At 49.3% G+C, this 24,359-nt stretch overlaps 8 protein-coding genes and 1 non-coding gene across 17 annotated transcripts; 7 read left to right on the top strand and 2 right to left on the bottom strand.

Annotated features, from left to right (window-relative positions):
• Positions 1-24: 24 nt before the first annotated feature.
• On the top strand, positions 25-3,426 carry FOXG_05483 (uncharacterized protein). Its single transcript, XM_018383788.1, has 3 exons — positions 25-957; positions 1,016-1,117; positions 1,167-3,426. Exons 1-3 carry the CDS (start codon positions 843-845, stop codon positions 3,008-3,010), a joined length of 2,061 nt encoding a protein of 686 aa, XP_018240789.1. The 5' UTR covers positions 25-842; the 3' UTR covers positions 3,011-3,426.
• Positions 3,427-4,542: 1,116 nt separating this feature from the next.
• Positions 4,543-7,857, top strand: FOXG_05482 (uncharacterized protein). The gene is made up of 2 exons (XM_018383787.1): positions 4,543-5,451; positions 5,502-7,857. Exons 1-2 carry the CDS (start codon positions 5,036-5,038, stop codon positions 7,492-7,494), a joined length of 2,409 nt encoding a protein of 802 aa, XP_018240788.1. The 5' UTR covers positions 4,543-5,035; the 3' UTR covers positions 7,495-7,857.
• Positions 7,858-7,915: 58 nt separating this feature from the next.
• On the top strand, positions 7,916-9,418 carry FOXG_05481 (uncharacterized protein). Its single transcript, XM_018383786.1, has 2 exons — positions 7,916-8,133; positions 8,182-9,418. Exons 1-2 carry the CDS (start codon positions 8,116-8,118, stop codon positions 9,226-9,228), a joined length of 1,065 nt encoding a protein of 354 aa, XP_018240787.1. The 5' UTR covers positions 7,916-8,115; the 3' UTR covers positions 9,229-9,418.
• A 16-nt stretch (positions 9,419-9,434) lies between these two features.
• Positions 9,435-9,550, top strand: FOXG_19069. Its single transcript, XR_001936371.1, has one exon. It is a non-coding gene; the product is annotated as a 5S ribosomal RNA (ribosomal RNA).
• Positions 9,551-10,016: 466 nt separating this feature from the next.
• On the bottom strand, positions 10,017-12,580 carry FOXG_19068 (uncharacterized protein). Of its 3 annotated transcripts, XM_018399251.1 has the most exons (3): positions 12,246-12,546; positions 11,848-12,005; positions 10,017-11,698 (listed from the first exon to the last, which is right to left on the bottom strand). In XM_018399251.1, exon 3 carries the CDS (start codon positions 10,677-10,679, stop codon positions 10,329-10,331), a length of 351 nt encoding a protein of 116 aa, XP_018240786.1. In that variant the 5' UTR covers positions 10,680-11,698; positions 11,848-12,005; positions 12,246-12,546; the 3' UTR covers positions 10,017-10,328. The 3 variants fall into 3 exon arrangements, with proteins under 3 accessions (XP_018240786.1, XP_018240784.1, XP_018240785.1); XM_018399249.1 differs by having other exon boundaries at positions 11,848-12,580; XM_018399250.1 differs by having other exon boundaries at positions 10,017-12,005.
• Positions 12,581-14,272: 1,692 nt separating this feature from the next.
• On the top strand, positions 14,273-14,832 carry FOXG_19067 (uncharacterized protein; the record flags this gene model as incomplete). The annotated part of the gene is made up of 1 exon (XM_018399248.1): positions 14,273-14,832. The coding sequence occupies one exon, from the start codon at positions 14,273-14,275 to the stop codon at positions 14,636-14,638; it is 366 nt and encodes a 121-aa protein (XP_018240783.1). The 3' UTR covers positions 14,639-14,832.
• A 603-nt stretch (positions 14,833-15,435) lies between these two features.
• On the top strand, positions 15,436-15,933 carry FOXG_19066 (uncharacterized protein). The gene has a single exon (XM_018399247.1). The coding sequence runs from the start codon at positions 15,613-15,615 to the stop codon at positions 15,838-15,840; it is 228 nt and encodes a 75-aa protein (XP_018240782.1). The 5' UTR covers positions 15,436-15,612; the 3' UTR covers positions 15,841-15,933.
• A 251-nt stretch (positions 15,934-16,184) lies between these two features.
• On the top strand, positions 16,185-23,268 carry FOXG_05480 (uncharacterized protein). 5 transcript variants are annotated; one of them, XM_018383784.1, is made up of 7 exons: positions 16,185-17,421; positions 17,487-17,537; positions 17,613-17,648; positions 17,748-18,116; positions 18,663-18,982; positions 19,034-19,987; positions 20,044-21,364. In XM_018383784.1, exons 1-7 carry the CDS (start codon positions 17,024-17,026, stop codon positions 20,076-20,078), a joined length of 2,163 nt encoding a protein of 720 aa, XP_018240780.1. In that variant the 5' UTR covers positions 16,185-17,023; the 3' UTR covers positions 20,079-21,364. The 5 variants fall into 5 exon arrangements, with proteins under 5 accessions (XP_018240780.1, XP_018240779.1, XP_018240781.1 ...); XM_018383783.1 differs by having other exon boundaries at positions 17,610-17,648; XM_018383785.1 differs by having other exon boundaries at positions 16,185-17,537; positions 17,610-17,648; positions 20,044-23,268.
• On the bottom strand, positions 19,125-23,268 carry FOXG_05479 (uncharacterized protein). Of its 3 annotated transcripts, XM_018383780.1 has the most exons (4): positions 22,911-23,268; positions 22,343-22,814; positions 21,924-22,283; positions 19,125-21,831 (listed from the first exon to the last, which is right to left on the bottom strand). In XM_018383780.1, the coding sequence occupies exons 3-4, from the start codon at positions 22,222-22,224 to the stop codon at positions 21,443-21,445; spliced, it is 690 nt and encodes a 229-aa protein (XP_018240776.1). In that variant the 5' UTR covers positions 22,225-22,283; positions 22,343-22,814; positions 22,911-23,268; the 3' UTR covers positions 19,125-21,442. The 3 variants fall into 3 exon arrangements, with proteins under 3 accessions (XP_018240776.1, XP_018240775.1, XP_018240774.1); XM_018383779.1 differs by having other exon boundaries at positions 21,924-22,814; XM_018383778.1 differs by having other exon boundaries at positions 21,924-23,268.
• Positions 23,269-24,359: the final 1,091 nt, after the last annotated feature.

The raw sequence follows: 24,359 nt of genomic DNA, 5'->3' as shown, positions 1-24,359 counted from the left end.
CTTCGCCAACCAGGGGGCTAAAAGGACAGGAGACAGGGCCTCTCGGCGAGCGCAACTTATTAACTTGTTAATGAACAAGGGCACCAGCACCAACGCCAACACCAACGCCAACCAGGGTCGGGCTCCAGGATAAGCCTGCATCTCAAAGGCCTTTAGTTTGGTCAAGGGTCTCCTTTAGCATCAACCCGCCCACTCTCCCTCCACATTCGAGACACCATATGCATCGTCCCTTTCTTGAAAGTCGACAGCTGATCCTCTTTCTATCCTTTCACGTCACAGGTGTTTTAGTATCGTGTTTCGACTCTTGAATCTGATTCCCTTCCACTCCAATCGAATCTCAATCTACTCTTGACTTTAGCTTTTCATTACACGATCAACCGAGAAGTGGCTCATCCTCTTTCTCTCACGTCTCTAGCAAATACTTCGACGCCAATTTACTTCCTACTTAACTCAGCCAGACGAGATAAAACATTGCGATTATCATTCTCCACGATTTTGCCACTAGGAAAGAAAGAAAAGCCCTCTTTGAACAGTACGACAGCCTTTATGCGATCAACAAGTGCAATCGCACCGACATTTGGCATCCTCAATCTACTTCACCAACCCCAGGGACACCGGTCGCAGAACGGGCCTGGGGTACGAATGTAAAAGGTCTCACATAAAGCACCATCTGTGAAACCACCGCGACAAGGCATACGATTATCTCTCATACGTCATTTTGTCGAAGGCGCTTTCAGGCATTTGGAGAGAAACCACGGCGACGACTCAATTACATTTAAAGGCGGCACATAATAAACTCGACTCCGTTCCCCCTAAGCAGCACATCAGCTCACACCGCCATCATGGCGATCCCACGAGAATCCATGTTCCTCCCGACTATCAAATGCTCGTCATGTAATCGGGAGGTGGAAATCTCTATGATGGGGGACCATGTTTGTGCACCCCCAGCGCCCGAACGTAAGAAAATATCATGAGTGTTTCGTTGAACCAGTGAAATGAACTAATCGTCCCAAAGTTTCCCCTCCACCAGAACGATATGAGGCGTATACACCATATAGTCCAGCGTCCCCTGAGAAACCAGGGCGCATACCTGCATCATTAGATGTCAATGCAGCCAGTAAGTTGCAATTGTTTAATACGCATAAACCCAGCTAACAACACAGTAGACCATCCGTTTCTGCGCCAGGGACAATTGACACCAAATAGTGAGCCGCGTAGCACATCACCAATTAACGAAATGGAATGCTTCTTTGATGACGTCCCAACACCACATGAGGATGATTTGATCCTACCATCGCCGCGCCCAGTCGATCGTCCTGGGGCTTATGGAGGCTTTGGCGAGAAGAAGCATGGGCCGGACTTCCAGCCTCGTTCTATCAGCCCCAACGGAGGAGTTAACACGACTTTGTTCAAGAGAATGGATACAATCGCCCCGGGACCATTTGATACTATTCGCAGTCCCTCGGCTCTGTCACCATCTTTTCCCAAAGAAATAACGGAAGGCGGCGATAAGTCAGATGACTTCCTGAGTGCATCACCAAAGGATTACTTTAATCCTCGCAGATCTGCATCCCCAACAGATAACAGCAACAGTAGTCCATCCGCCCCCCCTCAAAGACCGACAAGAGATGATTACGAAGGTTTTGGTCGTCCTTCGACAGCTGAAGCGAGACTTCAGCCTCAGCCCTTGGGAATGATGAACCGCTCCGACACATTTCCCAAGCTGGGTGTTCGATCGGAACCCCCCTTACGAACTCCTTCTGCACCTGGTACCAAGCCTGAGCGCAAGGCAGCCGGTGGCCCTGGCCATGCATCCAAACCATCCATGGGACCTGATACTTCGCGAGCCCCGCCGCCGCGCAAGAGTCTCCTGCACCCGTCAAAATCTAGCAAATATTCAGGGTCCGTCGATCTCGCTGCCGAATTCGGTGTGAACAACCCCTATCACACACCGTCAGACTCGACGTCCTCTGGATTTTCCACTTTCAGCCACCAGAGCCATGGTAGTTCTCAAACTAGTCAGTCAAAATCTCATCCCCGACGTGATCCGTCCGATCTCTCTGCTATGGACGGTCTGATGGAGGACCTCGAGAGCTCAATGGAGGCGTTGGGGACCAAGGATCCTCGAGCTGGAACCCCTTTGCGGGCCCCTTCACGTACAAGGTCGCCTCTTGCAGAATCGCCTCTCGAACTCTCCTCGAGAGGTGAACGACCCAGCTCTGCCACTAAAGATGAACGTCGAATCGAGATTCCTCTTCAGCGAAGCGATTCACAACCGAGACCGCTTTACGCAACTTCGCCTCAGGACCAGATTCATTACGACAAGGCCCCAGAATTAATGCGTGCACATACGCTTCCTCCACCTACTGCGCCTCCCGTTCGAAAGGGATCCCAGGATCCCGTGCGATCTCGAGGAAACTGCAAAGCTTGCGGCCTTGCCATCACAGGCAAAAGCATCTCATCTGCAGATGGAAGATTGACTGGCAAGTACCACAAGGCTTGCTTCGTCTGCACGACATGCTCCGAGCCATTCACATCAGCTGAGTTCTATGTTCTCAACGACAAGCCATATTGCGAGCACCATTATCACAAACTCAATGGCAGTCTCTGTGGAAGCTGTGAGAAGGGGATTGAAGGACAATACCTGGAAGATGAATTTTCCATTAAATATCATATCGGATGTTTCCGGTGTCTCGACTGTGGTCGATCTCTTTCTGATGGTTACTTTGAGGTTGACGGCAAATCATACTGCGAAAGAGATGCCTGGCGCCGAGTACAACAGCCTTACCCTCCTATGAAGGCGCCTCCGGGGCGATCACCGTCCGGCTCACGACCTCCCATGATGGGTCTTCCGGGCCATCCAGCCCAGCGGATGGGGCCAGGTATGGGGCTTCCACGACCTCCATATGGCATGCCGCCCCCCGGGAACCGCCTTGCACCCGGTCTCCCTGGACCTTCTGGTCCTCGACCACGAATGAACAAGCGCAACACGCGACTTGGCATGATGTAACGACCTGATTAAAACCCGACCTTAAGCGATGATACATGGACCATTACTTTATTTGTAATATCACTTGTGCGCACAGAACGCAACATACTCTGATTTGATTGTTAAGATGCTGGGAGTTGGCTAGCATGCTTTTTTGTTGTTATTATACCCCTTGTTTTAGAGCACCCTGCACTCTGTACAACATCATATAGCCTTTCCCCGCCCTCTTCCTGAAAACAACGACATCGGCATTGGTGGGATTATGTCTCCTGTTCTTGGTGCCACTCAGGGAAAAGTCTGGAGTATGGATGGGGTATTGGAGATGGAGTATTACAGGCTTCAGCATCATAGCATTATAGTGATTCTCGATAGGAGCTCACTCATAATTGAAACACGTCTTAAAGCTCATTACCGCAAATATCGGAAGTAGAGTCTGGTGGCATTTGGCCCTTGAAGTGGATGTGATTGATGGGGCACCACATCCCATTTGTGTCCTCAGAAGGCGCCTTTTTGTGTTTCATAGGCTCAAATTACAAGATTTATACCCGAGCAACGTCGAATCGGCAAAGTCCTCTTGTGTGGCAACTGTTTATAAACACTATCCCACTAGGCCACAAAAACAAGCCAGGAATCATTGGCAGCACCCACCACAATGTGTACTACTTTTATTCCCGGACTTAGTGACCTGGGGAAGGTAAGCAAGATATCACGTGTTCGACGTCTTGCTACAGCTTTAGACAAGTTCTGTTCAAGAGCATGTCACAATGTTGGCCATACTGCCATACTCAGGGGTAGCCGAGAGTTTGGATCCAGCCGAGCGTTGTTCAGGCCTATTATTTTTAATCTTTTCGACGGAGCTTCTACGGGGAAGAGGTATAGGTGGGCAAGGACGAGCAGCCCATGGCGCTTGGGGAGGATCCAAGAAATGAGCTGAGGGGATCAGGCAAAGTGGATGTAGGGGCCTCAACTCCTGTGCCTGATATAACAATTTCTTGCGACTGGTATTTGAAGCGGAACAGGATGGCCATTCTAGTAACCGTATGGTTGAGCCAAGGTTTGCTACATCTGCATAATGAGTTGATAACATGAGGGTATCTAAACTGAAAAAAGTCCAGACCAATAGATTCCTTAGGTCAAAGGCTGTTGAAGTCGACAGAATCTTAATTATGTAGTCACATTAAGGAACATCCGACTTAGTTCCAATGGACATACTATCACAAAGATAGGAACCTCAAGGCTGTAAGGGTTGGACAATCAATGATAGGCGAAGCCACGTGTAAATGAAAATTGACTGCCAGGGATTCAAGAACTTCAATCAGGGGGATGAGTCTTGTAGAAACTGATGAAAAATACCAAATAAAACCTTCTTGCTCCCTTAAATATTGAATGTCTTGAATTCACTTCTAATCTGCTAGTATTGCCAATCTGATAACTTATAATGGTTGACAATATTATACGGATGTGCTACCGTAGGTACACCGTCGTTACGCCACTTCCATGCTACGCTCAACCCCTAAATCGAAACCTTAGTCCAGTTACAGTACACGGGCTATCGTTAGCCCAATCCAATCCAACGCCTCGTCATCCACACCCATTCCATGAACTCTCCCTTAGGTTTCTTTTTCTCCCTTTCTCCGTTCTATCATACGCAACATTCTCCTAAACGCAGCGCCTGGCTTTCTTTTCTATTTGTGCATTATTTACACGTGTTTGCACTTCTCAACTTCTCAATTTCCTTGGCTATCTTTGAAAGAAGCCGCGTCACTCCTTCAATCGGCCTCAAGGGGACTTCTTTGCGACCGAGCGATCAGATATTCAAACGACTAGTAGACGGCACTACGTACCTCCTAATGAATTGCATCCCTTGCATTGATCCGACCGAATACACTCGTCTCAGCGCCTCAGCTTATCGAGCTATGCACCTCTGATCTTGTCCGACCTTGCTGACCACTTCGTCCTCGATTTCGACACCAAGTTCGATTCTCTTCTGCAGTACAACTAATTGGTCGCTCCCTGGACCAGTCAACTTCAAGATCTACCACCATCATGAAGAAATGGCATCCGCAAAGCCGCCGCTTGTTCGGCGCCAAGCTGCGGCCGAGATCTATGATAATAATTGTCTTTGCTATGCTTGCTGCCTACTACCTCCTGTTTGCGCCCAGCACCAGTATCCAGGTGGTCCCTTCCAACTCAAAAGGCCCAGCTTCGCCGCCGCCACCCGTTACTGGAAATGGAGAGCCTGATACCGAAGACCAATACGGCGCCATTCACCGAGAACTCTGGGAACTCACGGCTGAGGACCTCAAGGACTGGCATGATCCCACCGATGGCGAGGACCCCAATGATATCGAGCCCGGATTTGAGACTGATGGAAAGGAAAGAGGTTTTGGAGATCTGGGCAAGCTCCAACATGAGAAGGATATGAGAAAAGAATGGAGACACGCTTATTCTGTTACTTCTAAGTGAGTATTGCTCACATCCAAAATCCATACATGGACTAACATGTTTCCAGCTTTCCCCATTCAAATCTCATCTATGGAAAGACCTTGGCGAATTTGGAGAACCAAGAGGCTCGGCCCGAAGAATTCAGCGTTGATCTCAAGTTTGACCCAGATGCCGACGTGGAATACAGCTCTGAAAAGCCAGTTCGCTATGACCCTTACCCAAAGTACAACAGTGCCGCATGGAAAGACGCTGGGTACGCCCAGTATTTTCCTTGCAAGGGTGCAACTGGGGAACCCGTCGAGGATCTGCTCGTATTCAAAGGTAGGCCTCGCGAATGGCCTCTACCTCGATTTGGTAGCTACGATGCTTTGAATATGGATCCTAACCTCTGCTGGGAGCGTGAGACTCGACTTGGCCCCTATGGGCTGCATCGCCAGTTCAAAAAGGTTGGCGGCGAACCGCAGCCACTCAACTTCGATAACGTCAACTGGGGAGACCTTCAACGAATGTGCCTCCACAGAAATGCCCAGCGGTTTGATATGAACCGAGAGCGTGTCAACGAATTCCTTAACATGTATCCCGAAACTGTCATTGGCCCACAATTACCAGAGGAACCTCAACAAGTCCAAGAGCCCGCTCCAGCACAGATGGCAAAGCGAGATGCCCCCCTGGAGCCAGAGCCCAAGAGTACCCCTGTCTCGACGAACCCAGGCATCGCGCCTGCCCTGATCAACCCTGAAGCTATCAGCCAGTTCGCAAGTCCACAGAAACATCCAAGAAGCCCCAGGAATCCAACAACCGGCTATGTTTCAGAGCCTCGAACTGCTATCCTTCTTCGATCTTACACTGGCAAGGATTATACAGAAAACGACAAGCAAAATATTCGTTCACTAATATCCGAACTGTCTCTCAAGACAGGCGGCCAGTACGAGGTCTTTCTGCTGGTGCAAGTCAAGGATACAAACCTCCGCATCTTTGAAGACGACGATGTCTACCAGACTGTCCTCTCGCAGAGCGTCCCTCCTGAGTTCCGCAGTATGACAATTCTTTGGAACGATGACATTGTTTGGAAGCTTTATCCAAAACTGACAGATCCCGAATCGAAGAACGTCCACACTGCACAGTGGCTTTCTGTTCAGAAATTTAGCCAAGACTACCCACAGTTTGATTTTGTCTGGAACTGGGAGATGGATTTCCGTTTCACTGGTCATCACTACCACCTCTTGGATAAGCTTGGAGAATTCGCCAAGAAGCAGCCTCGAAAAGGCATGTGGGAGAGAAACGAGCGATGGTATATCCCGACATTCCACGGAAGTTATGACGACGAGTTTCGCCAGGACATTGAGAAACGGTACGGCGATAATACTATTTGGGGCGCCCCTGAATTTCCTTTTATCAACCCCATTGGGCCCAAGCCTCCCGTTGCGAGTCCCAGTCAGGACAACTACGAGTGGGGGGTTGGTGAAGATGCCGATGTTGTCACTGTCTCTCCCATGTTCAACCCCATCAACAGCAACTGGGTCATTGCTAATCAAGTTTGGGGCTACAATGACTCAACTCACAAGTCGCAAGATATTCCCAGGCGAACCACAATCGTCACTCAGTCTCGAGTGTCGAAGAAGCTACTGAACATCATGCACGTTGAGAATCTTCGTGGCAACCATGTCGCCTCCGAGATGACACCACAAACAGTCGCTCTCCTACATGGCCTCAAGGCAGTCTATGCTCCTCATCCGGTTTTCATGGACCGTGACTGGAAGGGCAAATTTCTCAACAAGTGGTTCAACCCTGGCGAGAATGGAGAATGTGGCGGCCGCGGAAGCCCTATGGGCTGGGGACGAGAGCGAAGATACATTGGTTCAACTTGGTACTACCGGGCGATACCGCCCAACCGACTGTACAACAATTGGATGGGCTGGCATGATACAGGCATCGGTGGCCCGCAATGGGAAGAGAAGCATGGACGACCATGCTTACCCCCAATTATGCTTCACCAAGTCAAGAATACGGAGCCAACCAGTGATAATCATGAAACCACCTTTGAGTTAGCCTACGGTTAAGCTTTTACTATCGCCTTAGCAAAGATTTGCTTCATAGGCAGGCTAATCAGACATGCTATATGACTGGATATCATTGCTTCTCGTCCTTGGGTCTTTCGTGTCCTTTTAATGGTGGCCAGTGCCATATGTGTGCGATTTTTTATAAATGACCCTGTTGCATCGTGTATTAGATATAGGGGGCTTGAGAGATGCGCATTTGGGTGTCAGGAGTTTGGAGTGCCTAATTTTCACATATATCAGACAAAATATCAAAGAACATCAGTTCCAGCGCGTGAATTAAGCGTTCTTTCAGTAGAGGTAATCAAGTAGCAAGACGGACCTCGAACTAGCCAGCCAGGAATGGTGTTCTTGGGTATTCAGTGCTGGAGTTCGTTCATCAGAGTGTTTGATGGCGCAGGCCTTGGCCCGAGCTTTTACCGTTGCCTCTCTCGTCGTGAACGTCACATCTTCATCCGCTCAGCGATATTTCACAAGATTTCACCATCGACACAGTAGTAATAATTGTTGGTTCTGTGGCCAAGGACTCATACTGACTCGAGACGACAAAGTATTCTAAACAAGTGATATCTCCATGGCAAGTGTGTTGCGTTGTATGGCGGTCATGCGCATTCACCCTATACCATGAGCCCCCCTCCAAGTGTAAGATTTCATCAATCCAAGATTACGTTTTGATCTAATAAATATCAGACACCTATGCCCAGAAGGTTTCTTCTGCCAAAACGGGGCACGCAGTCATCGCAAACTCCTGCGACGTTACCGCGTTTCCAGTCAACTCCTCGATTTGCCTCCTCTGTTCCGAGGCCGACACAGGCAAGAACCGGCATAGATATTGAAGACGTTGAAGAAGTAGGAGATAATTCACAAGAAACCCTTCCAGGGAGTGATGAACATCAAATTCAGCTTAGAAAGCATGACTCAATCCATGACTCCATCGAAATCGAGTCTGACGATGCCACTGCGTCACAAGGTGGCAGCATAGCCATTTCAGATAACGAACCGGACGCTGTTCTTCAAGGCTCTCTGGACCTTGAGATGTCTAACTCTACACCTTGGCCATACGACTCTCCCTCATTGGAAGAGCGGGAACCGAAACGGCGAAGGGTATCGAGTTCACCTTGGCGAGAATCTAGCACACCAAAAGAGCAAGGCAACCCAGGCAACGAATCCCCAGAAGAGGTTTACGAAAGTGGACGTACGCCATCAGAAGGCTCTACACAGAGTATCCAGGATGCCATCAATCTCAACAATGAGTTAAAACCGCTTCAGCAGCCAACCTTTCAGGCGCCACCGCGCTTCAAGCCTGTTGACCTCGATCCCGCAGTAGATGGCCTCCCAGCAGCATTCTCCCCCCAACGTCGAGGAGAGAAATACATAGCTGGTGGGTTAGCTGCTGAACTACAAGGCTGGCTCTCTGAAGTCAAGGGCTGGGAAGGTGCGGCACCAGCGACAACTCTGACCAAGAAAGTGATTATCGAGGAAATTCGGCCAGGCCGGCGAATGTACCTAGTCAAAGCGCGGACCGGTACATCTGAAGAGAGTAGATACCTGCTTGCAGGCGAAGGTAGGTTAACAGGCCTTGGCCAGAGGATGCCGGTGATCCTTGGGAGTGTTGTTGATGTGGGACAGCCTGTATGGGATATTGTGTTGAATGGGCAGGTTTGGACAGTTGCGTGCGATTGGGGTATATCTGAGAGCGGGAACAACGGTAAAATGAAACATCTCTCAGTTGTTTGAGAAGCGGTTAGGTTTCAAGAATGTATCCTGTTGCCATTGCGGGCAGTTATACACAACAACCTCAAGGACCGACCAGCCGCTTTAGAATCGAGCTGCTACAATACAACCTGCTCTTTCGTAACCCCAACGTGTATATATTGCCAATCTCTCGAAAGAGATAAATCTTCTTCGTTCATGAAGTTACCCAGGACGCCCTCTTAGCACATACGACCATACCTGCAGTAGAATACGGGATCCCGTCCGCTCTCCCATAGTCAAGCCTGCAAGGGGCGGATTAGTAGTTGGGTCGGTGACGACCAGCGAATACCTGCTGTTGTATGTTTTTTATTGCTTGTTATTTTGTTATTTGCGGCCATGAAGTTGTCATTTTCGACATGATGATGCATCAAGTGGTTGTTATCGTGGCTTTCCACTTCAAGATTGAATCTGTCCTCTCTTGACAAGAGTCAAGGTGAGGGAGCGACTGTTGCATTGATTGGACTAGGAGTTCATTGAAAGCATCCTGAAAGAATCTTCTGGGGGCATATGTATATTTTTCTGGAAAATTCGTCTTCGAGATAAGAGATGTCGGCTTTGGACTTCCCCCTTCGATATATCATACGTGACATTCTATTGGCTCCACCACTCAATTGCATAACTTGATATCGAACTCCTGAGTAATCTAAGATACAATGCTCAAACTACTCATATATGATGTGCGAAATATCACATCGCTTTCTTGTCTATAATTGCATTTCTGGTGCAGAGAGCGGGTCATGTTCGGCTTTGTCACGGACACAAGTTGATTTTAAGCATACGCATATAACTACCTTAGATCAGGTAGATATAAGCAAGGTATATTGTTTCAATCTCGATATCGAGCGATCAAGCATATATGTGTCATGCGTTAACGACCGGGACTTGTAGGCGAACGGCTTTCCTCCCGCCTGGTTACGGTGCCGACCCTCTTGAAACAAACAAAAGACGAATTGATACTCTGATGAAACACAATGAAAGTCGCCCGCTTTTCTGGAACTCAACTTCTTCTTGTCGTCCAGACCATTACCCTCCATTTCTGTTTAAGGTCCCTGTCAAAGGAATGAAGGCTCACTTGCTTCGGCTCATCTCATTATACAAATGGTCCCCAGTGTCCTCAAGGGGAGTTTCGTGCCATGGAAAAGCTGGATCGGATGACACGAGTGGGCATGTGGCGGACAAAAAACTGGCCGCAGGACGCTGACGACGTAAGTGGTGAATGATGAGAGACCCAAACTTTGCCAACAGACACATCGCCATTGTGGCATTCCGCTCCCAAAGACCTCGAGAGTAGCAACCGCCTCACTATATCTGCAGAGTAACCCTACTGCAATGTTGTCCAAGAGTCTGAAGGGGGAAGGGAAAGGGGGAGGGGGTAGCTCTTCATCGTTCAGAAAACTAAGAGATGCGATCGAAACCAACGAGAGCGAGCACATTTGCCCCTTTCTAATGGATGAGCTGGGCTTTCATGGAAATATTTATCTACAGGAAGCCGCTGGAGCCGTACATATGCAGCCCACGAAGTGTGAAGCTTGGATCAACCACCCATCTCGAGGGGCTAGAGCTGTTTCTTGGATCCTCAGCTCCCCCTCCTCCTGCTTCAATTTGGAATATCGGCGTTTATACTATCGTACAAGCCTTGCCTGCTCAAATCTGCACACCGAAGTTTAGGTGCAGGTGATGGACCAGGTGTGAGGTTGTTTGTAAATGATCGATCTTGGGGGGTTTCCACATGTGCCGATCTTCGTTTTGATAATAGCAAGTGGGTTTTCAACGAGCCTTATCCCTGGAAGTCAACGTCAAACAAGCTTAGTTGATGGGACGGCTGATCATCAGAAGCCCCGAGAAGTTTACTCTGGACCTCTGATGACTTCTTGGAGACTTGACATGTATGTCATGAATCAGGTGGCATGCAGTGGGGTGAAGGACCATCTGGCCTCGATTCTTTGTACTAATTGTTCATTGAAAACCCGTCAGTTTATCAATTGCTGGGCGTCGGTCTGTGGTAATGAGTTGTTCTACGTTGCAGATGATACGCGCCCCTTTATGGCCTCTGATGAATCCGTGAGGCGCAAGACCACGGATCGAGGCTAAGGGACAAGGTAGTAAGTAGCAAATTTGCATACTGTACTCTCTTCCATGGCATGTCGTTTGAGGATACTTGTCGATCTAGAGGCGTGAGCTTGATACTGTTCCGTGGTCGCCCGGATCTTGAAATAGTCTAATAGTGCGTAGAGGCCAGCAACCCCGGCATGAAACACATTTCCAGGGCCAGGGTTCCTGCAAACCATGTAGACGTACTAAACCTAAAGTACAATGAAGATGCGAAAACCTTTGCGATACAGGCCAACGAAAGGCTAACAATGGAGAGAGTTCCTGAAATTCGGTTCTTGGTGATTCTTGCTACCAAGGCCAAAAGTCAGGATATCCTGATATTCAAGCCATTGCTTTGCTGCTATGATGCCTCTTGATCAGCCAGATTTGGACATGAAATCCACCCAACTATTAGTATTTGTTTATGCCTCAAGCTGCATCGCGCGTGTCTAAGAGCGGCACGGATGCTATTTTGGAGGACATGTGCCTCGAAAGCTTCGGTGTTCTTACCTTCCACTGCCCAACCTGAAACAACCTCTTCAGTTGCCTGCAGATCCCCTAGTTAGCGTCGTGCCCACATCGCGTTGGAGGGCTAGAGATCATTTTGTTTGATGCAGTCGAGCCCGGGGCAAGGAGCCGGCAACGCCCAGGACGGTGGATGGAAGGACCTGCATTAGTGTCAGGTCATATCGCGATGGGCAAATGGCATTTCGTGGTTTGGGGAGACTGATAAGTGGGCGGCATAAAGAGCCTGGCCTTTGAGTTCCATTTTCCTGTCGAGAAGTTTGCAAATCCAATGGCACCAGCTCGTGTCACCATTCACAAAGAATATATTAGGTCAAGGTATTGTGGGTTATATGCAATAGAATTTGACGTTTAGACAAATCTGTTGCTATCAAGGCACTCACAGGCGAAACCGTAAAGAGCGAAACCCTGGTTGCTTTCACTGCTCGGAAACTCAATTGGACGGTGTCAGGCATATTCCCTGTTCATAGTCATTTTCGGTACTGTATTTATAGACAGAACGCGCCACTTAGACTTCGGTCCGTCGATGTAGAAACGTTGGGAAATCTAGGATTCAAGGATTTCAAACTGGATGTGTGTGAATGTACGGCACCAGACCAGTGGATATGCTGGGGTACTTCTAAAAACAGAGGCCTGAGTTGTTTCCCAGAGGGGGCGGGACATTGGAGGATCTGCAAATGGTGCGCAAAAAAGGAAAGGAAGACAAAGAAGAGAAGAGACAAAAATTGTCAGCTGTCAAACAACCCCTACCATGACAGAAGATAGAGTAGCAGGACAGTCAGGTAACCAGGATGAGCATGGCTTCTCTGTAGGCCATTCTGCAACCAACAAAGTTCAGCGTCATGATATGCTCTGCCGGGACGTTGAACCATATGCGGGCGGAACGTAACAGGGGTGCTGAGTGGCTGGATGTTGACCTTGGCTGATCAACCCTGTCTCCTTCGCATGTAGGATTCCTCATCGGATCGACTTTCCGAGAAGTGTCAGAGACGTTTCGAAGATGGACCTGCTACTGTCAATGCAGCTCATCCAAACTGGATGAGAGGAGATGACTTCAGCCAGGGCTTTGCGGGCAGCGCAGCCGCGGTGGGCCCCGCGAAGGATTGAACTTGGACTGGATGGGGATTTGGAGGGTCAAACCAGCGCCGCGGCCATGAATTCTAGTCGTAGTCTACCGCGCTTCTGGCGGCGTTTCGTCTCTTCGTCCCGGCTCTAACAAACTCCCGGTTTAGTCTATTTACAGCCGTGCCTCCGCGATGCAGTGAGTGAGTAGGTACATGTACCAGCACATGTCCCAGGTCTCGGGAGAAGGGGGTGTCCGTGTTTGAGAATTTGGTGGCCTAATGCCAGTGTACGGATAGTCTATTCGAAGATGAACCAGCCCCCCTGAGGCTGAGAACCACCGAGATTCAAATTGACACATGAGACGAAAGGCTCGAGCTGAACCAGCGCGGATCTATAATGAGTCGAAGCGTGTATCAGCAGCTGTCCGTGCTAGCAGCCCGCTCGGTGTGGCTACACGCTAGCAAATTGACGCGGCTGCGCCATCTCAAGAATGGAATAGCTGGAAACATCTGGGGAACTGGTCGTGCGTGGTGTGATGGAGGTGGAGGGAGAAATCATCAGAGATGGAGATTCTGGAGATCAACCAATTTAACTTGACAATTGCCCTATGAGTTGTATGTACTAGATCCTAGCAGAAGCTCCTCGAGCAAGAACCTTACCAGATTAAGTAACGAGTGACTCAGCTGCTGATTCATGATGCAGCTTCCAGTTTTTCATGTAGATGCTGGTTGTTCTGGCTGAGTTTTCACTTGGAACAAGCTTTTGATTGAAGTGGGACGACCCTTTGATTTTGGCTGATGGGAACTTCGCCATCTCGTCGTGTCTAATTTGAATGTAACCATAACAGCTAATTACCAACCTTGACAGGTAATGTGTCTATCGAATGGGCATTACGGATAGTGAGTCAAGATATTATTGCGCTCTCCCTCTCCTTTCAAGTCGGAATCCAAGGTCGTCCTGCTGCAGGAACCAAAGATCTTTAGCTGCATTCATCCACCCCTACAAATACGCCAAGTCTTGACCACACTAACATCTATCTAACAATAGAATGGTAGATAGAAGCCGGACCGAAGAGACGACACAGCACCTGCAAGCAATTTACCCTGGTTGCCGGCTGTCTTCCATCACAGCGGCTAAATCAGCTCAAGCCTGCGCATACAATTTCCCTCTTGGTATAGCTTCCCACGGACTCGGCTGAAAGCTGAAACTGCTTAGCCTTGCTCTTGGTTGGTGGCTCGACCATTGAGCCTCTTCCGTGAACAGAACCCCCTTCCAATCCACGATTATCTGGGCCTACGCCTGTATCTCTATCGTGCTGCGACGTCGCGAGCAGATAGCGTGGGGCATGCTATCCCGACTTGGAACAGCTTGCGACCCCCTGGCTACCTTGGTCTACCTATTCTTAACTCTCGTTTCTCTCCGCTCCGCTGGCAATGCAGGCAGTCAGTCAGTCCAGATTGAGGCTAAAACTTCAGGGTTCTGGGTGCCTTATTCAACACCATCTGGGGCCCACATTGAAGAACACCACGCCGTTTGTGTTTCTTGCATGCGCCCAATCAACACATATGTGCCTGACCCGCCCAGCAAGTTACCTCTCAACAACGGCAAGCCAATAGACAAATGTCGGGAACGCACCCCAATTTCAACAACAACTGGGTCGTCGACTAACAATGCATCGGCCAATGTAACGCGATCTATCCGGGGTCACTAGGTACTAGCCAGCATCATCCAGTTCGCCTTATCTGGGCACAGCTCGACGTAGCCGCCTTATGCGCAACATCTATCAACACATAAGCCCAAACAACAACTACCTTAGTGATCGCCTCAACATCCTCTGCTGAAGAAACCGCTGCTGCTTTAAGTCACCTCTCAATTAATAGTTGCCAGCTAGATCCTCGGAGACGCTGCCTTCTTGACGGGACAGTCTCGGAGCATTGCCCACAACTTGTTTTGAAGAACGAACTTGTCAGTATCAATGGACGCGGGCACGGCAGCCGACGGGACGACGTCAACATCATGGCCGAGTGCCTGTGGCGGCGGCCATGCGGAGTAGCATAGCCTCTGAGGGGAGTACCCAGTGCGTCCCTGTCTTCTTTTCGTCTTATCTTGCTTGACCAAGATGAACTTTCATGCTGTAAGAGGCCACCTTGAATAGTACATCCTTTCTCACTCATCCTGTCCCAGTGCCTGGCCTCGGCATCTCCCGGTTTGAGACATATTTATCATATGCTTGTGCGCGTCCCAGGCTCAGCTACTCCAATGCTGCCGCAACGGTCTCATACCTGCCAATTTTCATTCTGCCAGCATGAGTGACCCCCCAGACTGTCTAGGTTTGTGACACAACCATGTTCAGGAAGCTTATTAGGCGGCCGAAACCCCTGAAGGAAGTTTTCCCGCAATGGAGTATGTGTCAACTTGCAGGTAACATGCCGCTGCGCCTCTCGGCGACCCTCACCGAGCAAGGAGGGTTTAAAAAGGGACACGACTACTGTTGTGGGATGAATTATCCATCCAAATACTGATTTCAATGTTCGTCTGGAGGTTGGACCGACTATCCTGAAGTACCCTGGCTGGCTTGGGTCTCTCAGCACTGGAATTCCTTGACCCTGGTACGGACAATTTATCCCCTTGTGGAGATCATGGTTCGGACGGGGCTCTCAACGCCATGATCTACACCAACCCGTCATGCTAACCAGCAAGGGCGACCGTTGCTCGAAACTGCCGGCAAAACAATGGACAGGCTTGGCTCGTCTGCTTCTCGAATTCTTCAGTGCAGGCTTCCTTGGCGCCACAATGCTAGGATGGTCCCCATCCTCGTCTCACAAGCCTGGGACTCAGCAGCCTAGCACCATGACCTATGACTTGACGGCTACCCGAATGCTTGTTGTTGACTTTGGAGCAGCTCGAAAATAGTGGAAGGACGCATCTCTTTAGTCATTATCCTAACGCATGCAGCACCGTGCCTGTGCCACCGGGCTAGGACCGACTGCCGCACTCATAGCCTAGCATAATTACAATGATGATGCTGGTTCCCGCTGCAAGTATACGCTTTGGTTTCTCTTCTGGGCATCTCCATTGCCAAAATTTCCATCATGGACTGCTTTGCTCAGCACTTCAATCCTGGCCAGTTTAGCCTACTAATTCCAGACATCTCATAAGAGTCCTTGATCCTTGATCCTCGTCTCGTTGATCCACACCCTTCAGCCCTCCGTTCTTGACCCCCCCGACCCCAGTCCCAACCCCAAACGACTACCGTCTTCAGAACCCTACCGGACGCTTCATGCGTTATCCATCTAGTCATAGCTTTTAGCGACCTACATACTTTTCTGTCGTAGTGGATTCGTCTCATCTCTTCCCATTCCCCTACTTTGTCGCATGTTACCAAGCCCTGACATAGCGACTGGGTCTGAATCAGATCTCCTGCTTTCGAGTATCCTCCCTGTCTTCCTCCGTCACTAATTGGAGCCTGGACCTTTGAACAAAGCGGCTCCGATGATCTGAAGCTGAGAGGACCCTTTTTGACAGCGATAGAACAATAATTAATCCTGGTCCTTGACAAGATCGGCAACCTGAAATCTTCGGTTCAGCGGGTCAGACTCGATCTATCTGACACTCCTGTCACTCTTCTCACCCCTTCGCTATGCGTGAAAAAAAAAACAAATAGCATCCGTCTGCCAAGTTTCATGTTATTCTGCACCGAACCTAGACCCCAGTCTTCTGGAAGACGTACAAGAAACAGCCGTCCCCCTGACAGTTAAACGAATTGTCTCTCCAATCACTTCGTTTTCATCCTCTTTACTCTGTTCCTTCACCTATCTGTGGAGTATCTTCGCATTATAATCGATAATTATTCCGGAACGAGGTTGATCCTGTTTCTAGTATCTTGCGGCAGTTATCATGAGATTGTGATCACCTGAGCCTCTACGATTACCAGAAAGACGACTTCGGATCCCGATGCTGTAATCAAATACATACGCCCATTATCAGTCTTTTCACGAATCAAGTGGCGCCAATTGCATATTCTGACACTTCCATAATCATTTGAATCATTCTAATACGGCTTCTGTTCGGACAAGTCTCTACACAGACCTTAATCATGAAGATTGAGTCAATTTTAAATCAGTTCAGCGAACTAGACACGAAAGCGAGAGATAGTCGAGAAAGCCCACAACTTTTCAGCGAGCAGAAGGAACAGAGAGGCCCATCACTTTCACTGTCAACTCCATCACCCGACTGCGCTCAGTCCAGAACATCCAGTGTGCGATCCGATAGTCGAACTCGTACGCCTTGGGATGCTGGTGGCTACTCTCTGCCAAGGGATATTGGTCCCAAAAACTCCTCACAACCCCCTTTCGCGCCGGTGACTTGGGAGGAGCAGCAGGAATCTGCAAGACGTCAGAATGCATCGAATTACCACTCCAGACAAGTATCAATGGATACATCAGCCAGCATAAGTCTTCCTGGTTCCACAGGATCATATGCGCTACCAGTCCGGTAAGAAAACTCGAAACCAAAACCCGGTACGGGCATGAAAAGCTTGAGGTTGACATTGCTTCAAGTAGAATGCCTTCCACTCCAGAGGTCCATCAAGACGGTTGGGCGCCGAAAAGGTACCTCTTTTCTTCCACGCTGGTGTATAATCCGGCCGGTATTCGACGATATAGCTTGACTAACAAGACTAGCAGCCACAGCGAGCGCCGTGCTTCTCAGCACATGAGAAGGTGAGTTGCGGTCCTGCCAAAATGTTAGTGTTGCTGTTCTGAATGATGTTTTGCACACTGGCGGCCAATCGCAGAGTACACATGCTAAAACGAATCAAGATCAAGTCTCTGGACGGAATACAATACGTCTCCAGCTTCAGGAAGCCATAAGATATCGGACAGCCGCAGCAGTTTCTCATCTTGTTGCTCATCGACCTTCTCTGCTGGCCATTCCAGATTCTCATCGGTATCTACCATCAACGGGGGCAATACGGTAGGCTCTGGCATCGCTGACCTGGAAGCAAAATTGGAGCGCCTTCCAAGGATCACAGCGCCTCTCCCTCCAGTAACAGTCGGTTTGTCTGTGAAGTCGCACACCCGTCAGCCTACCAATGGTGCTAGGTCGTTGTACTCGGGTAGCCCATCTGACACGATTCTAGAGGCGAGGATGATGAGAAGAAAGCATAACCACTTATCAGAAGATCAAACGTAAGTCAACGTCTCTTTGTTTCTATGCAGAAGAAGGTGGCTGTCAGCATGAATCGAGGTTCGTTCACTGTTTGCCCCTTGCCAATCGTCCAAATCATGCATGGGTATCGTTTGCTTGCACCCTCCCCCCCCCCCCCCCGAAAAGAAAAAGGGAAAAAGCAGTGTCGAATCATCTGGAAGCCTCAGGGGTGCCTCTTCGGCAGTTCGTGAATAACAGACAATGTTCCTATTGCCAGGAGAAAAACGATTGCCTGCTGCAAACGCATCTCGGATGGATTATGTTTAGTCATAAAAGCAGGTCCGTTAAGCGGGAGCAACTTGGCCCTCGAAAGCAGCATTGTCCCACTATCAACTTGGCCTCGAGCCGGTGAATCACACTGCATGTTGTAACTCTTCTCAGGCAGTCTGAAAAACGCTTCCGTTCTTCGAGCCCCTCCGTCCAGCTTTCACTCCTCATGTCCTCGCGCATTCCCCTTGCTGTCTATTGTCACTTTCAACCTATAAATTTCCCACCAGGAATATACTGACTCTGTTCCTTTTGCTCAGCTATTTGAAGCCAAAAGATCAGTTTCTGAATTCGTTAGATCGCGTTCATAAGCGAACCATCTCGGCACCAAACCCCGCCCAGGGCTCTAGTCATTCTTTTCCTCAAGCACCAACTTCTCTGCCACAATTTACGTCCCGGCAACTTCATCCTCCAACACAACTATCACCACAGATCAACACGTCTCACGAGCGTCTTGGCATCGAGAAGTATCCCTGGATCAGTACGGGAGAGAGCTCCCCTACACCTAGTAGCACATCAACAAAATCGCCCTTTCAGCCCCAGGAGACTGTGAGGATGCAGTCCGACGGGGCTCTTCCAGGTAATCTTTCCTTTTTCAGTATTCTCGTTTGAAGTCAACTAATCGATGTAGGTGCAACTGGACAGGCAGCGTCCCATGCCAACCCAAATGATCGTGTTATTGCAGCATGCCGTACCTTTGGAAATATAGCCATCAACGTTCCCCTCAAGGGTGGTGATATTTGCATGGCAGTTTCCGACTGTGACACTGATTCGGTTCCTCGCAAGGTCATCTCTCATCTTTTTGGCCGCAACAAGGTCTGCACTCGTCGCATCCCGGAGCGTGTCTGGGTTTGCATGTGTCGCAAGCACTATCAGAGGATTCGCTACCGAACTGGTGCTAGATTCAGCTCGACTCAGATCGAAATGGTGTACGAGCAGATCGTCCGAATGATCTTCTGGAGCCGAGGTTTGGAGAATGTCAACAGAACTAATCAGGAGGGCATCACCATCCGATCCTGGACATTCTCGATTCGAAGACGTGAGGTTAAGCGCCTGGCGGATACGAACAGTCGGGATCCCATCCCTCACTGGATCATGCAGAGCCTTGGCGAAGGCAAGACGCACGATGAGATCCTCGATGTTGTCGAACGTCTTTGCCAAGAGATCAATCACGGGGGTCTCAGGGAAGTCCCTCCTGTCGAGTTCCTCCCAGAAGTTGTTGATGCTTTCGCAAACCCGCCTGCTCAGGTCCAGATCCATCAGACATCGGCCAGCAGCCAATCCGGCCGTTCGTTGATGGCTGGGGAGGCAGTTCCATCCCCCCTCCCATTCGTCAAGGAATCGTCGCCCCTCGAACCAGTTCAAGAAGAGGGATCTACGAGTGAGCATAGTAGCCAGCAATCATCTTCTTCGCCCACGCCTCCTGCTGTTTTCAACGGGTCTCGACCTGTTCATCACTCCAGATCGTATACCGACGATATGTCCAACCGGACTGCTCCCTACTCATTCGGCTCTCGGTCTCCTCTCGCGAACTCTGGCATCGGGCCAGGCACTGATCGACAACCCAGTCTTGGGTACTATGACAGTCAGAACCCAACAGCACCTTCAATGAGCTATTCCAGTATTAATCGTCAGATGCAGGCGCCGATGACCGATCACCGAGATTCCAGCGATAACGCTCCTTATTACCAACAGTCTTATGGCGGCGATCACCACTATGGCCCAAATGGATTCGTACTGACTGATAGAAACGTCTCGGTCCATACCGCTGCTATGCCAATGGTGGTCAGAGCGGATCAGATGTATAGCACCGCAGGCTATGCTGCCCAACACAGCCGAGACAACCACCACTTCCTTGCGTCGACAGTCAATACTCAACTCACGCCCGCGCCCCTCAATTATCCCTCTTCCGGGACTCCTCCTATTCAGGCTCCAGGAGCGGTTTACTCGTATCAAGTCCCGGAAGAACGTCATTCTCATCTTAGAGTGAGCGGAGTAGGCAACTCGCTGCATCATTCGATGGTAGACGAGCGCCCGTACTCTGATGCTCCGCGTTCACAAATCCACCAGCCCTACTGGTTTTCTGCCGAGACTGGGTCGAACACTAGGATCGGCCGCTCTATGAACCAATACCAGCAGCACACATTGGCTTCCGTTGACCAAGCTAGCCTCTGTTCCTCGCGCCAGTACCCCAAAGAAGAAGTTCCAGAGTATGGCGTTGCTGATCTGGTTACTGATGAAGGTGTTCCGACCACGCAGCCAACAGTGGCCTACCGTCCAAGATACCAACACGGCTACGCATCCGCCGCCGAGTTCGACGACACTCTCGCTCGAGGCAATTACCAGGCCTATCAACACAATCTTTCAACCAATGACGATGAAGAGAACTTCCATGGTCATCGAGCTTCCGACAGCAATCACCAGTAAGGAACAGATTTCCTGAATGATGGTAGGGAGCGAGGTTTTTGAGGCCTGGCCTTGTGTGCCACTTGCGTAGCTTCATGCTTTACCTCCTTTTTCTTTTTGACACGAGCTGCACGACGATAATGAATTTATCTAATTTGCGTTGCTTCCCTGCCTGGGGCTGTTCATCACTGCTGAACTGAAAAACGTTGCTCCCTTGACATTCGTCCGCCCCCTCTCCCCCCTTTTTTTTGGTATTTCCGGCCCGTTGTCTGGGTATATCGCCCACTGGAGCACCTCAGGAAGCCCAACGACACAACAATAAGGCATGTTTCGGCATGACTTCGCACAGGGCGGATATTTGCTTGTTACTGCCATGATTATTATGATTGCTCCATCGTCTGGGATGGGATTTGCTATTATGGAGATGCTCATGACATAAAGTTCATAGCCTTGCTGGCCTGAAGCGGCCATAAGTAGCCAGATAGATGATAGATGAATGACCCATCTGAACGATATTTCGATGAGGAATCGTAATGAGACTCTGGTTGATGACGCTATGTGATATCCGTTTTTCTTTGCTGAGAGATATTCGTGAATGCAGTAAGATCTAGCGATGGGTGTATAGTCTTGATGATCAATCCCCCCTGAACATGATGATGCCACCGTCCCAGTCCTTCAACTCCCCAACATTGGCCCTGGCCACTTCTACGTAGCCAAAACGCTCGTAGAATTTGTCGAGCCCACGCAATCCCACCAGCCAAGTGGGAACTCCTGCACGATCGGCCGCCTCCAAGCCATGCTGAAGGAGCAGGGAACCATAACCACTACCTTGGACATGAGGAGAGACCCCAAGGCTAGACAAATACCAAGCTGAACGACGCCGGGGAGAATTGAGTATGTCGGGTTCAATGGTACTGAAAACGCGGTCGTAAATACCAAGTCGATGAGAGTCTACGTGTCGAAGAGGAAACACGTAGGAATGTAGTTTCAGCGCCGCCAACATGATGGGGGCAACCCAAGCGTCTGGACGAGTTAGTGCTTCGATCAGGTTTTGGTTTTCGCAGGGTTTGAGTGGATAATGCAATAGTTGGCAGAGATTTAATGGAGAGTCTTACGAAATGAGAGCCATCGCTCACGGAAAGATAAGGAATCGTCCGGTATATGCCACCAAGTAAATGCCACAGTCCTGCCTCTGGCATCATCCAGCATAGTGAGAACGTAGCCGGGCGTCCAGTAGCGTGTACGAAAGCGCCGAGTAACCCACTCACGAAAGGGAGTTGAGTCGCTGTGACGGGTTGGGAACATGAAGTCGAGCAGAGTTTCTTTGTCGAAGCTTTGCATATAGAGATCTGTAGCCACAGTGAGATCGGCAGTGGTGCCGGGGCGGATGTGATGGAGCATCTCTGTGGATGTCATAGGCTTTGATGGCCGTTGGAGGTGAGTATTGACTCCAGCGATAAGATCCGAGTGTCAGTCTGGTATAAAAATAGGTCTTAGATCCGTCTTCGGGGAGTGTTTTAGAGATCAACTGCACAAATTCAACTTCTGGAGCTGCGTATCGGTAGTTATATACGTGTTGAGTTAACGCAGGGGGTTTGCTTTTGAGGGATCAATGGACCTAGTCACCAAATGATTGGCAAACAATATTCTCCATACAATGGACTTTGGTTTCAATCAAACTGAAAGTTTGCACATCAAGTAAATAACAATCAACATTTGCAGCTATTTAGGCAAGACCTAAGGCGGGGATAAGTCGATCAAGCTGCCATGACGGGATTTACGCCGGGTGAGTCAGTAGTTCATGTTAATTCCGAAAACGCTCGGATTTTGCTCTGACAGGGCAGGGGGTCCTCTCGCTTACCTGCCTATTAGGGTGTGTATATGGCATGCTCTGTATTCAGTTTGATGGGCAGGTATCTGACTGATCTCGCGGCTTTTTTTCTTTTTTATCTCCTGGTGTTGCGGGAAATATCCAACGGCTACCTTAGTAGTTATGCAGACATGCACTAGAGCCTCGTGAGCTTAATTTAGCAACTACTTGCTGAACATGGAAAGATAAGACAGGGCTATACCAGCACCAAGAGCGCGAAGGAAGTAGGTACCTTAGTCCACATAGCCCTGCTGGAAGTGACATCTCGTATCCATCGTGGCAGAGTCAGTCGATTCGCAATCTCGATAGGTCTCTTTCCTGTCTCAGGTAGTTAAAGCAAAGTCAATTCCACTGTCTTGAATATGGATCGCAACAGTCAAGTGGGGATGGGTTAACATCCAGGGTTTTGAGAGAGGTCATTGTTGGTGCATTAGTTGATCTTTCAATGGAAAGGTATTAGCTTGCGATTTGTAAACAAAAATCCACCAGATCCCAGTGTTTCTTTTATTAGAATATGATGGGTTCTCGTGTTGTCTGTACGAAAAAGAAAAAGGTCGCATGGTGGCATTTGATCTTTATGAATGCTTCCCAAGGAGCCAGCGAGGCGGTGATGTCATAAGCGTTAGAGTTCCTATCGCGAACGATCGAAGCTGATGCTAGAATGAGCTTGAAAGGTTCAGTTTGAAGATGCTTTATAAGTGATTTGATATAAAGTCGATTCGCGCATGATCGAGATCTGAGGGACTGATTGCTTCAGAAAATCATTGAACATTGTCATCAAGCTTGCTTAGATGGGCATGATTAATTCAGACCAACCCACAACTCCAACTCCCATAGCGGAGGGTCCGTCCCCTCAAACTACTACACCTAATTCTGAGCGTAAGGTAAGCTTGACTGCTTGGGTAGCACGTAATGTCCGGGCGCGCTAACCTGCAAATGACATCGCTGTAGATGGGGGGATGCATCCACCATGGGCATGACATGACCATGGCCTCACTGGGCTGAGAGGCAACGGTCTCTCCGGGGAATCGGGAGGGGGGATTTGCAACGTGACCCGGCATTTTGGACACATGAGATGTGATTGATGGATGGATTCGATCTTAAATGGGTACCTAGTTCCTCTCAGACTTCAAGCAGCGCAACATGTACTTACTGATTGAGTAGTCAATCAATCTAGGCCCTGTATATCTCTCCACTAGTGGGTTTCAAGGGTTAATCATGCCTCTTGAGGAAGCCATCTCTGCAGTCGTCGTCTGGGTTTAATACCAGGTCGTTAGGGCTGTAGTTGAATCATTCCATGATCGATATCCTGTAAGTAAGGGAAGTTAGTAGGTACCTAGTTCAAACTCTCCGTCCACCAGGCATGTGCTGTCCATGTTCCTGCTTGCTTCGTGGATTTTGGCTCCTGTGTCTTTCCCTTTCAGGTTACTTGCGACATTACACCTTATTTCAAATCATCCCTGAGCTGGCAGGCCCTTGTGCCCCCGCTCTTTCCGCTGTCTGCTTTCTTCTTTAGTTAGGCCCCATTACCTTTTTGTCCAATTTCCAATATTTACCTTATCCTTTCAAATCAACATCTTCAGCCTTCTTCTCACAGCCTTGGGCTCCATCACCATCGCCCCCTGCAGCGGCTGACTAACACGATTAGACGTCATCCTTGGTTTGGTCCCTGTCAATCGAA

This window comes from Fusarium oxysporum, chromosome 7 (genome assembly GCF_000149955.1).
Source record: "Fusarium oxysporum f. sp. lycopersici 4287 chromosome 7, whole genome shotgun sequence".
Taxonomy (NCBI): Eukaryota; Fungi; Ascomycota; class Sordariomycetes; order Hypocreales; family Nectriaceae; genus Fusarium; species Fusarium oxysporum.
Note: the sequence above shows the minus strand (reverse complement) of the source record. Positions and strands in the feature narration are given on the sequence as shown.

Excerpts from the sequence above, each read along its gene's own strand:
- FOXG_05479 (XM_018383778.1), bottom strand. The coding sequence starts at position 22,224 with ATGACATCCACAGAGATGCTCCATCACATCCGCCCCGGCACCACTGCC. Across the intron at positions 21,832-21,923 it reads TGAGCGATGGCTCTCATTTC|ACGCTTGGGTTGCCCCCATC; the intron begins GTAAGACTCTCC and ends TAACTCGTCCAG.
- FOXG_19066 (XM_018399247.1), top strand. The coding sequence starts at position 15,613 with ATGCTAACCAGCAAGGGCGACCGTTGCTCGAAACTGCCGGCAAAACAA.
- FOXG_19068 (XM_018399249.1), bottom strand. The coding sequence starts at position 10,679 with ATGTGCTCGCTCTCGTTGGTTTCGATCGCATCTCTTAGTTTTCTGAAC.
- FOXG_05482 (XM_018383787.1), top strand. The coding sequence starts at position 5,036 with ATGAAGAAATGGCATCCGCAAAGCCGCCGCTTGTTCGGCGCCAAGCTG. Across the intron at positions 5,452-5,501 it reads GCTTATTCTGTTACTTCTAA|CTTTCCCCATTCAAATCTCA; the intron begins GTGAGTATTGCT and ends ACATGTTTCCAG.
- FOXG_05480 (XM_018383781.1), top strand. The coding sequence starts at position 17,024 with ATGAAGATTGAGTCAATTTTAAATCAGTTCAGCGAACTAGACACGAAA. Across the intron at positions 17,422-17,486 it reads TCATATGCGCTACCAGTCCG|TAGAATGCCTTCCACTCCAG; the intron begins GTAAGAAAACTC and ends CATTGCTTCAAG. Across the intron at positions 17,538-17,609 it reads GACGGTTGGGCGCCGAAAAG|CAGCCACAGCGAGCGCCGTG; the intron begins GTACCTCTTTTC and ends TAACAAGACTAG.
- FOXG_05483 (XM_018383788.1), top strand. The coding sequence starts at position 843 with ATGGCGATCCCACGAGAATCCATGTTCCTCCCGACTATCAAATGCTCG. Across the intron at positions 958-1,015 it reads TGCACCCCCAGCGCCCGAAC|TTTCCCCTCCACCAGAACGA; the intron begins GTAAGAAAATAT and ends ATCGTCCCAAAG. Across the intron at positions 1,118-1,166 it reads ATTAGATGTCAATGCAGCCA|ACCATCCGTTTCTGCGCCAG; the intron begins GTAAGTTGCAAT and ends ACAACACAGTAG.